Source organism: Palaemon carinicauda, chromosome 3, assembly GCF_036898095.1.
Source record: "Palaemon carinicauda isolate YSFRI2023 chromosome 3, ASM3689809v2, whole genome shotgun sequence".
In the NCBI taxonomy this organism is placed as follows: domain Eukaryota; kingdom Metazoa; phylum Arthropoda; class Malacostraca; order Decapoda; family Palaemonidae; genus Palaemon; species Palaemon carinicauda.
In genome coordinates this window covers 183536009-183547667 of record NC_090727.1, presented here as the reverse complement: position 1 = coordinate 183547667, position 11659 = coordinate 183536009, and the positions used below count along the sequence as shown (strand labels likewise).

The 11659-nt window shown below is 37.4% G+C and overlaps 1 protein-coding gene across 1 annotated transcript; it reads left to right on the top strand.

Moving 5' to 3' along the window:
- Positions 1 to 10396: 10396 nt before the first annotated feature.
- Positions 10397 to 11452, top strand: LOC137635731 (uncharacterized). Its single transcript, XM_068368185.1, has 3 exons — positions 10397 to 10585; positions 10696 to 10997; positions 11194 to 11452. Exons 1-3 carry the CDS (start codon positions 10397 to 10399, stop codon positions 11450 to 11452), a joined length of 750 nt encoding a protein of 249 aa, XP_068224286.1.
- Positions 11453 to 11659: the final 207 nt, after the last annotated feature.

The window sequence follows — 11659 nt, the reverse complement described above, 5'->3', positions numbered from 1 at the left end:
TATATGTGTGTTTATGAATGTATGGACAGTCTCTACGTTCCTATTCTGATGTTCTTAAAGTTCATCTATTATCTGCCATTCTGATTATATGTCCTGCCCATATACATCTTTTTTTTTTTAAATATTGATAAAATATGTTCTATTCTAGTTTGCTCTCTTATCCTTGTTGCTTTTTTCTTCTATTAATATTATTCCCATCATTATTTTGTCTACGCTCTTTGAGTTTTAACAAGCGTATGTTCTAAGGTTTTCGTAAGGCTTCAAGTTGATTTTACATCGATCTGGTTCAGATTAAAAGGCTATCGTCACTTCAGTTTGGGAAAAGATGATCTGCATCTATTTTCCCTCAAATACATTCCCGTTGTTATATTGTCCTGATGGCTGTATTGGAGGTTGGCGTCATGATCTCAAATTTATTTAAAGCTGGAATATCCTTTTGATTTGTGGATTCAGGAAGTTGCTAACCGTCAAGTCTGTTATCCATTGTCCATCTTATAGATTCATGTTTGTTTGAATTATTATATGTAATTCCAGAATCATCCTATATATATAAAAAAAATGTAAATCAAAGACGAATTAATACGATGCCCTGAGTTCTCTAAGTCATATTTGAGATATATTATGTTTATTAACCTCTCTGAAGCAAACATTTAGTTTCATCATAATTTCTTCAGGTACTTTTTCAAACTACAGAATCTTTTTTTTTTTCTTTTTTGTTGATATATAATGATAAAATCGCTCCCTATAACTCTTAGGTATGAAAGATAATAGTCATCAGGTTTGAAGCTCTTAGTTACGTTCCTCCAGTAATATTATCTGTCTTTAAAGGTGGCTGACATGGTGAGTACAACTTCTTTACAGGCTTAAAGGTTTAAAGGCCACTCATGAATGGCAGAAGGAAGGGACAGTGACATTGCCCTATCAAGCAGCAAAATGCCCTAGAGATTGACTATATATACATATGATCAGCGCCCAAACCCCCTCTCCACCTAAGCTAGGACCAAGAAGGGCCAGGCAATGGCTGCTTATGACTCAGCAGATAGACCTATAATCTCCCTAAAACCCCCATCCTTAGCTCACAAGGATGGTGAGGTTGCAGCGACCAAAGAAACTAATGAGTTTGAGGAGGACTTGAACCCGTCTGGCGTTCACCAGTCAGGGACGTTACCACATTAGCCACCACAATGGAAACAAGGTGATTGGGTTTGGTTTTGATAAACTGCCCTGTTATTATGAATTAGAGCTTTATTCACAATTTCTTTTTGCGCCATAAATGTGCCGTTCAGTTTGGGCCATTTGGCGGGAAGTACCTGTGACGTCAGAGAGAGACTTTGGTGGCGAGAAGCGAATATAAACAATCTGGTTTTGCCAGAACAAAAGATTTTGCTCTTTAGAAAAGTGATTGTGTATCGATTGTTTGAGATTTTATGGATTCTATTACATCACAGGGAAATTGCATCGGGGTGCTCGAGTACAGAAGAAAATATCTCCCTGTATTTCTTTCCTAAAGAATGAGTTATTAAGAAAACAGTGGGTCGTTCCAGTTCAACGTGCACAGGCAGAATGGACGACCAGCCAAGTCTTGCAGCTTTAGAATCTTCATACTGTAATACATTAATTAAAAACAAATGGTCTCGTTTGTCCACATTATATTAACAACAACCACAAAATAATAATAATAATAATAATAATAACAATAATAATAATAATAATAATAATAATAATAATAATATCATCATCACAGTAACAACAGAATAAATCATAATATTGATTATATGAATTATTACAAATATACCTGCCTACATTACATTTTTAACACCAGGTTATGAAATCCATCAATCAATCAAATATCTGCTACATGTTGGAAACTGGAAATTAGTTTTGCGATGGTGAATTTAGATATTTTCTCTTAATTTCCATGCTCAATTCAAAATATACAGCATTGTTTGACACACACACACACTCTCTCTCTCTCTCTCTCTCTCTCTCTCTCTCTCTCTCTCTCTCTCTCTCTCTCTCTCTCTCTCTCTCTCTCTCTCTCATATAAAAAGACTATCAAACCTATTATCTTATTTTACTGACCTTCATAATAACATTGACGATGACATTATAATAAGATCTAGATCTTACTAAATTCCCTATCCATATTAGCACGAAGAACTTGAGATTTACCATCAACATTTTCTTTTAGATTTAGCCCCGTTATCCAAGCTGGGAATAAGCCTTCCCATTCCATATTCTTGGATTATGCATTCCTAGTTCTTTAGTCTTTCGCACACTTATCTAAAGCCGTCAGAATCAAAGGTCCCCGGCGTTCCATGAACCAGTCATAGAGTGCTTTCAAGTTGAAGCTCAAGATATAAAACACTTTTTATACCAAAGTAATGTTGTGCAAATGCACAATATATATTTTCTCCAGAATAGGTAGTGAAAATTATACAGATATTTTCATACGCGAATTACTAAGTAAGATGTGAATGTTTATGAGAAATGTAATTTACGAAAACATTGTTTTGGGGACCTTGCATATATTATCGATAGATAATGGTGCTCAGCACATTTTACATACTAACTCAAAGGATTAATATAAAAACTTAATAATATCATTGCCTCTGTTTAGAATCGTCAGCTTATATAATGATTATTTCAAATGACGCTTTCAAGCAGAAGATGACACGCCAGAAGAGTAATGATAGAAATTCCAGTAAAATAAAGAAATTACTAAAACTCTCTCTCTCTCTCTCTCTCTCTCTCTCTCTCTCTCTCTCTCTCTCTCTCTCTCTCTCTCTCTCTCTCTCTCTCTCTCTCTCTCTCTCTCTATTAACCCTTTAATTTATTTTCCTTCCTCTCATCAAATTTATCTAACTATTATTAGTTTATTGTTTTATTTTAGTAATATTTAATTCCTTCCTGCATGATAATTTACAAAAATTTAGTTTAAACACCTGGAATTAAACAATACTTTGTAGTTCACAATATTTCATGTGTTTATATCATTTAATGCAGATCTTATGCAGACAAATTTAATGTGTGACATTCTATTTATTGTAGATTTTGCATAGGTGAATTTACTGAGAAACTATTTTTTTCCTGTATGTGAGAGCTCTGTCTGGAAACCCCTAACTTGTTCTAGTTTCTAGCTACCTCCCCTCAAAGCTGACATGGATTTGCTTTTATTATGAAGAATTTTCTTTTCTCTGTATCTGTTACTTCTTAATGGATAAATTTCAACGTCGCTTCTGTTTTCCTGGCTACATTCTTCATATGGTTGGAACCGATACAGTTCCAGAATTGCTTATGACTGATCATCGTTATTTGCTACATCTTTTTCGTTTATATCATCCAAATCTATAGAAAAATCGCCCATATCGACGCTCTGTTTGCTGTCTGAATCCATTTTCACGTGGTTAGTTGATTGAAAACAAACTGGGTGGTTGAGTAATTTTGTCTCCGTGACGTCACACAATGGCGGAGCAGCCTTTGCCAATTTTTGCGAGTCTGGTTGACACCTACTCCGACTGGTGTAGTTAATTTTATCAAAAAAGGAAAATGCGGCAGTGTTTATAAATTTATGGTTCCTAGAGAATTATAAATATATGTTTTATCTAATTTTTTCAGAGTTAATTTAGGTATTTTAACCCATCTTTTAAATGCTAAATAGATATACACTTAAGAAGAAAATTTCCTTATATTTTTATGTTTCAGAATATGATTTTAGATTAGCACATTTTTCATTTGATCTAGTAAATAATGGTGCTTAGGACTATTTTGATTTAGATTATAAAGACGTTGTGAAGATAATTCAAATAGGAAAGTAAATTCAGAATAGTATTTTTGGAGTTCTGTAAGTTGTACCCTCGAATTTTCCCTTTTCTCAAAAAATATTTATAAATGTTTTGAGAGAGAGAGAGAGAGAGAGAGAGAGAGAGAGAGAGAGAGAGAGAGAGAGAGAGAGAGAGAGAGGGGGGGGGGGCATATGTATGTTTGGAGGTTTGGCGTTATATCTTTTCTTTTTCTTTTTTTTTTAAATTTAATACCGCAATTTTATTTTTCTTTTATTTATTAGTATTCGCATTGTTTAAAAAACTGTATCTATTTCTTGGGCGTTAAATTTCCTGAAATAACTGTCATGACCGAATTCTTTTTTTTATTTGTCATAGAAACTCTTCCTGTACTTCTATTTAGGCCATTATTATTATTATTATTATTATTATTATTATTATTATTATTATTATTATTATTATTATTATTATTATTATAATTATTATTATTAAAATCTACATGCTATGACGGATCTTTGAAAAAAGATAATTTAAACTGGTTATTAAAGCTCCAAGAATTGATTATAAATTAATTTATTATTATTATTATTATTATTATTATTATTATTATTATTATTATTATAATTATTATCTGACCATCATCGATGCTAATATTAATATTATCATCATCATCATTATTATTATGAAGGATATGTCATTGCTATGACCATTTTCGAAAATTTTAAGATTAATGATATTCTTGAAGAGCTCAATCCTGTTACAATGTGGAAGTCTGAGTGTCAATTGTTATTTAATAGAAAATATTTTGTAATTTATTAAACACTTTTTTAGCTAATCGCAGAAAATGTTGAAAAAAAATAAGAATTTTAAACTCGACTCCTTGCTTGAAGACAGTCACTTATTTCCTTTGAGGCTGGAAATTTGCATACTTTTTTATTTTCTATTCAATGCTCAATGGTTTTCAATTGCTTGGTAATGAATTTTTCTAGTACTGTTACCCAGTAATTGATATTCATCAGATTCTGTTGAAGACATAAGAATGAAATGTAAAATTTTAATTTTTTCAGACAGTGGATTTAAATGGCATAGGTTGCACTAAGCGGAATTTTAAGGTTCAAATTAATATCGATCATAGAAAAAAACGAAGGAGAGAGAGAGAGAGAGAGAGAGAGAGAGAGAGAGAGAGAGAGAGAGAGAGAGAGAGAGAGAGAGAGAGAGAGAGAGAGAGAGAGAGAGAGATGGCTAGTGGTAAAGAGAGCCACGAGAACTTCTTAAAATGGTCATAATTTTGACATCCCATTTCCAGACTTAACAAGTCTGTGTGTGTTAGAGAGAGAGAGAGAGAGAGAGAGAGAGAGAGAGAGAGAGAGAGAGAGAGAGAGAGAGAGAGAGAGAGAGAGAGAGAGAGAGTAAAAGGCGCTCAAAGACTTCTCAAAATGATCATCTTCTGGACAATGGGATTTTCGACGGAAGTTTTCCCTCGTCAAAAAGGAATTTATGACACAAACAAGGAGAAGACGTCTCTCCTTGTCTCACTTCGAAGCTCGCCCAAAAATAGCCAGAACTTTTCTCCTTCCTTTTCTTGTCCTTCTTTTTCTTCTTTAGACAAATTAGTATGGCGAACAAGACCTGATATGGAATAAAAGTTTTATCTGTTTTTCTTTTTACCTATATATACAACCTGAGTGAAGATAAGGTTGCTCCTGTGGCATCAAGATATGCATTCATTCATAAACGATTATATATTTTTGATGAAGTTGCCATCTTATCTATTTCTAATCCTTTGTGTCCTACCACAGTTGTATAACTACCACATACATATTTCATTGCATAGGTTAATACAGGCATAACAATTTTTTAACCCGGAATACCCATTCACCAACCCTTGCCCGAGAATTGCACTCTGGGCCTCTAGCTAGACTAGAGTGATACCGATGACACCACACGTAACATTAAATCCAGTGTTTTTTACCGACTCATCTACTTGCTTATTCTTAAAACCTCGCGTGCAACTTCTCTTGCTATATTGCTTACATGATTGTGGGATAAAATGGCGAACGTGATTGGTAGTTCATGAAAAAGATTCAATGGATTATCTGAAAATTTATCGTTGATCAATCATTTTATTACTGAATAACTGTATAAAACTTTCATTGAAGATTTTTTTTTTTTATTTCATTGTTTTTATATATAATTATATATTTAATATGTTTACACCTGGATAGTATACAACATAGCAAGATTTTTAAGCTTGTTAGTTTCCGTTTTTACTCCGCCACGATGTTGGGTGGGGGTTATATTTTCACCCCTGTTTGTCTGTGTGTTTTTTGTGAAGAAATTCCTGACCACAATTCTACGTATAGAGATGTGAAACGTTCAGGGATTAATTGTTATGTTATGAGACGAGGAAGGGGTTAATTTTGAAATTCCTAAGTAAAAAGTTAAGGTCGAGCAAAAGGACGACCGAATTAACCCTAACCTTAACCCCAAGTTCGCACATGGTTTTCGCACACTCCAAATTCGCCTACGGTTTAAATTGATTCTGGGAAAGGCAAGCTAGTTTACATAAATAAGGTGCCGTGGTGGAGGTCTACACTCTCAGAGTGCTTTTCTAATTTTTAACCTCTGTACCATGGTCTTCCACTGTCCTGGGAGAGAGTTCTCTTGCTTGAGGATACACTCGGACACAATACTCTTTCTTATTTCTCTTCCTCTTGTTGTGTTAAAAATTTTAGTCTATAAAGGAGATTTATTTTAATGTTGTTATTCTTCTTAAAATATTGTATTTTTCCTTGCTTCCTTTCCTCACTGGGCTATTGTCCATGTTATAACATACTGGTTTTCCAACTAGGGTTGTAGCTTAGAAAATAATGATATAATAATAATGATAATAATAATAATAATTTGCATATTTCCCAATCTCTCTCTCTCTCTCTCTCTCACTCTCCTCTCTCTCTCTCCTCTCATCTCTCTCTCTCTCTCTCTCTCTCTCTCTCTCATCCAGCTGTACTCTACTTCGCAATTGGAATTAGAGACTCAAAAGGGTTTTATGTTTCTTTTCTTTTTTAAACTGTTCTCATTACGTTACTTTTCAACTTCTCGATGCTTCTTTTAGTTTGCTGACAATTTGAGTCTCCTTGCACATCTCTCTGGCGACCAAGATTGAAAGGGAAATCGGAATACCGATATTGTTAGGGAGAATCAGGTTGAAATCTTTGGGTGTCTCAGAAAGAAGCAATTTATTCAAGTTAGGTTTATTTTCATAATTGTTTAAATATGTATATGTATACTTATGTATATATGTATATGTATACATATTTATATATGTATATATATACATATATATATATATATATATATATATATATATTATATATATATATATATATATATATATATATTATATTCATATATATATATATATATAGAGAGAGAGAGAGAGAGAGAGAGAGAGAGAGAGAGGAGAGAGAGAGAGAGAGAGTGAGAGAGAGAGAGAGAGAGAGGACATTCCTGCTCTTATTTTGTTGCGGAAATTGTGTAGGAAGCAATGTTATTTCCTCAATAGATTTGCATGGACCCATCGCCTCGTATGTGATACATTGTCACTGAAGTTCCCCAAACATCTTCCCTTCTCGCACATACATTCAAATTGTTCTCCTTTAAGAGAGTTTAAACCAGATAAATCTTTTCTTTGTCAGATTTGTTTGAATGGAGATTAACATTTTGAGAATGCTATTCATTTGAGTTTATATCTCGTTTAAATTTAATGAGAAAAGTAAAGATATCCTTCTGCATGATTACGGTCATTTGAAATCTCCCTTTTACGTGAGTTTTATTATAATTTATTTTTCCATTCGTACATTTTTTGGAACCTTCTCGTGATACTATATATAAATTTAGAGATGATGAATGGAGAAGTATAGATTTAAAAGATCAAGATGAGACGACTGGTGAAATCTAACCGAGGCCCTTTGCGTCAATAGGCCTTGGTTGATATGATGATGATATAGAATATACCCATAATAGAAATTGATACTTTAATCTAAATACAATATGTACATTGATAACCTTTAAATAAAATACAAAGAGGACCGGTAAAATCTGCAAACGATTTTAAGCTTTGTAATTTGAAATATAAAGAAATTGGATGAGAGGATATACATCTCTCGTTTTCTTTTTTTCTCAATTGCACTTCACGTTTAAGGCCAGACTTTACTGTCGGCTACTCATGGATTTCATGTTTCTGAATTAGAAATATAATTCTAAATAGTAGCATAAAATATCCATCCTTTATTCAATTATTTCTAAAATAGAAACCGCTTTGAATCGTCTTCCACCAGGTAGTTAAGAAAAACACTTTACTTTAATGGCTGCTTTTGATTACTTAAACCTTTGTGACTTCCGATGGAGAATGTGCTGTGATAAGTAATTGCCACAGGTTGAAGATATTAAATAAGTTTACAATCAGGACCAACCTAAAAATTGTGTACTTGCGTTTGTGTACTTGTAATCTATGATGGCTGCCAGTGTAAACAAAATCCAAGATTCCAACACAGGCCATGTGATTACCTGTGCTGCCTGTAGCTTGGGTGATGACATGACACACTCCATCCAGTGTGGTGAGTGTAAGGAATGGATTCACTACTACTGTTCAAAATTGCCCTTATACAACCTAATGTGTCTCCTGAAAACCACCAGGAAATATACCTGTGAGAAGTGTTATGTGTCCAAGTATCTAGATGAAGATTGGGAAAAGGTAGCACAGGAAGCACAAAAGGCAATAGATGAGCAGGCGAGCTCGGGGGGACTTTATTACAATCAAACCTGCAAGAGAACCATGAGGTTACAGCTGATGCCATGTGCTCCCAGATCCCGCCAGCCCGGCAACCTGGGCCATGACCCTGGTTGACACCCCAGAGAACCTGGACCTCAGTCTAACTCAACAGTCACAGGAGCAGCCTGGCCCCACACATTCTAGGGACACCAATACACCTGTAAATACTGCAGTAGCCAACCTAGAAAATGTACAATCACACCCACCCAGCATGACTGTACCCCGCCCATCTACCACAGGCCCCCCCCCCACCCCCACAACGTGTATGTAGGTACTACATACGAGGATACTGCAAATATGGATCAAGTGGGAAGGGCTGCAGCTATGGCCACCCTAAACCATGCCAAAAATATGTGTGTCATGGTTTTAGAGATGAGAGGGGATGCACCCTAGGTAGGAACTGCCCCAGCTATCATCCTGTGCTCTGTAGAAATTCAGTGCAGAAAAGAGAATGTTTTAAGGAGGGGTGCAAGCTTACTCATATAAAGGGAACAAAAAGGCATCAAGCAAGGATCCAGAGCCCTGCCGAAATTGAACAACCCTCCAGGTCAGCAAGCACATCGACACCTTCTCCTCCACCACAAGAGCCCCACAAAAGCAATTTTTTAGAAATTTTCATGGAGATGAAAGCACACATGGCAAACATGAACAAAGTTTAGAGGCTCAGGGACTTGTATTGCAGAACTGCATGCGGCAAACACCCCCCGCAAAATCAACTACCACAAATACTCCCAGCAGTAGTGTCGCCCATGACCCCAACCTGGGCTTGGCCAGAGTCGGGCACTACATTAGAAAAATTCCTAGTGGGCAATATTCGGGGTCTATATCCCAAGGTAGCTCAAAGCAAGATATCATTCATAAGAGAGCTGGCCTGGGAGGAGGACTTTATGTTCATTGCCCTCACTGAAACCCACCTATCTGAAGGAATAAAGGAGCCTGAAATGCACATCAGAAATTACACCTCCTTCCGGACAGATAGGAAAGGAAGAACACATGGCGGCACAATCATTTACTTGAGGGATGACATTGCTCCAAACTCAATACCCCTCTTGTCATAATTAGACGGCCAAATTGAACTACAAGCCATACAAATCCAGCAACATAATATGATGATTATAAACTGCTACCATCCACCTGGCAGCTGTTCTAGAAACTTCAGTAATGCCATGGAAGCTCTCAGTCGCCTACTAGACTCCCTGCCAGTTCCTACACCTGATGTCATCCTCACTGGAGACTTCAACTTTCCCTTCCTGAAGTGGCCCGAAGGAACCCAAACTGGGAGCACCCACGCTGATAAGTCTCAAGCCGAACTGCTCCTGTCCATTACGAACTCCTCCTTTCTCATTCAGATGGTGTCCATACCAACCAGGGGAAACAACATACTTGACCTGTTTTTCACCAATAACAGTGATGCAATTAACTACGTCTCGGCTGAAAGGACAATCTTCTCTGACCATAATCTCCTCAAGATACACACTACTTACAACAAATCACATTCCCCAGAAATGGCTACACCAACAGAGAAGAACCCTTTCTCCAAACTAAACTTCTTCAGCAACCAAGTGAATTGGGATCTCCTAAATGCCCAACTGCACTGCACTGACTGGTAGTCGGAACTCCATGTTAGAAACCCTGAGGTAATGCTGAATGACTTTCTAAAAACCATCCTCAGTGCCTTTGAAGGTAATGTGCCAACAAGAAACTGCCAGCCACCAGAAGAAGCCACATACCAAGGGACAGAAAAGTGCTTATGAGGCGACGGGTGAACTTAAATAGACAAATGCAAACAACAAAGAGTGACACCCTGAAAAACTCGCTGCAAGCTAAGATCTCACATGTAGAAAATGAACTCAAGGACTCACACGAGAAGCAACGTAACTGGGAAGAAACGCAGGCAGTGTGCAACATCAAGGCCAATCCTAAATTTTTCTTCAAGTACTGCAAGAAATTCTCGAAAACGCAAGTCAAGGTTGGACCACTTCAGGCAGGAAATGGGATGATGTCAAACACCCCTGAGGAAACATGCCAGATTCTCTCTCAGCAGTATACCAGAGTCTTCTCGCAACCTACACCTGCCAGATTGTTCTCGAACCTGCTGAATTCTTTAAGGTGCACACCCAACATCACTTGACTCTTGTGAACATTTCTTTCACCATAACTGATGTACAGGAAGCGATCAGTGAACTAAAAATCTACTCTGCTGCTGGACCAGATGGTGTGCCATCCATCCTTTTACTAAGATGCAAGGAAGCTCTGGCGCTCCCTCTCTACAAATTCTGGCGCTGCTCCCTGGACAATGGCATTATACCATCAATATTAAAAGAGGCCATCATCTCCCCAATCCACAAAGGGGGAGATAGAAGCCAGGCCAAAAACTACAGGCCAGTGGGCCCTCACCTCCCACCTCATCATAGTATTTGAGAATTTGCCTTGCTGAAGGCAAATGTAGACGTGGTCTACTTAGACTTTGCTATGGCCTTCGACCGAGTGGACTACGGCATCCTTCTCCACAAGCTGAGGGCCATGGGGATAGAAGGAAAGCTGGGCGTGTGGCTGCACAGCTTCCTTACCAAACAGGACTCAGGCAGTAGCTGTTGACGGCCACAAGTCACAGCCTGAGAAAGTCAGCAGCGGAGTCCCCCAAGGCTCTGTTCTTGGCCCCCTACTCTTCCTGGTCCTGATAGCCGACATTGAAAAGACAGTCACGGGCTCCTTCCTGTCCTCCTTTGCTGACGACACTACCCTAAGCCACAGGATCAGTGCGTCTGAGGATGTTGTCCAGCTGCACGCACACATCCAGAGGGTCTTCCACTGGGCTGACACAAACAACATGTAATTCAATGAGGATAAATTTGAAATAATGAGACTGGGGGCCAATACTGAACTCATCCACTCCACCGAGTTACTGACAAAAACACAGCAGCCAATCCCACCAAGCAATGCAGTCAAGTGCCTTGGCGTCCTCATAGACAATGATGCCACCTTCCAGCAGCACATCAAGGACACCGCCATTAGGTCCAAGCACATGGTTGGCTGGGTTCTG

Bases quoted from the DNA above. Each gene is read 5' to 3' on its own strand.
- LOC137635731 (XM_068368185.1), top strand. From the start codon at position 10,397: ATGCAAACAACAAAGAGTGACACCCTGAAAAACTCGCTGCAAGCTAAG. The intron at 10,586-10,695 runs GTTGGACCACTT...TACACCTGCCAG, and splicing joins TCTCGAAAACGCAAGTCAAG to ATTGTTCTCGAACCTGCTGA. The intron at 10,998-11,193 runs GCCAGTGGGCCC...CTTACCAAACAG, and splicing joins AGCCAGGCCAAAAACTACAG to GACTCAGGCAGTAGCTGTTG.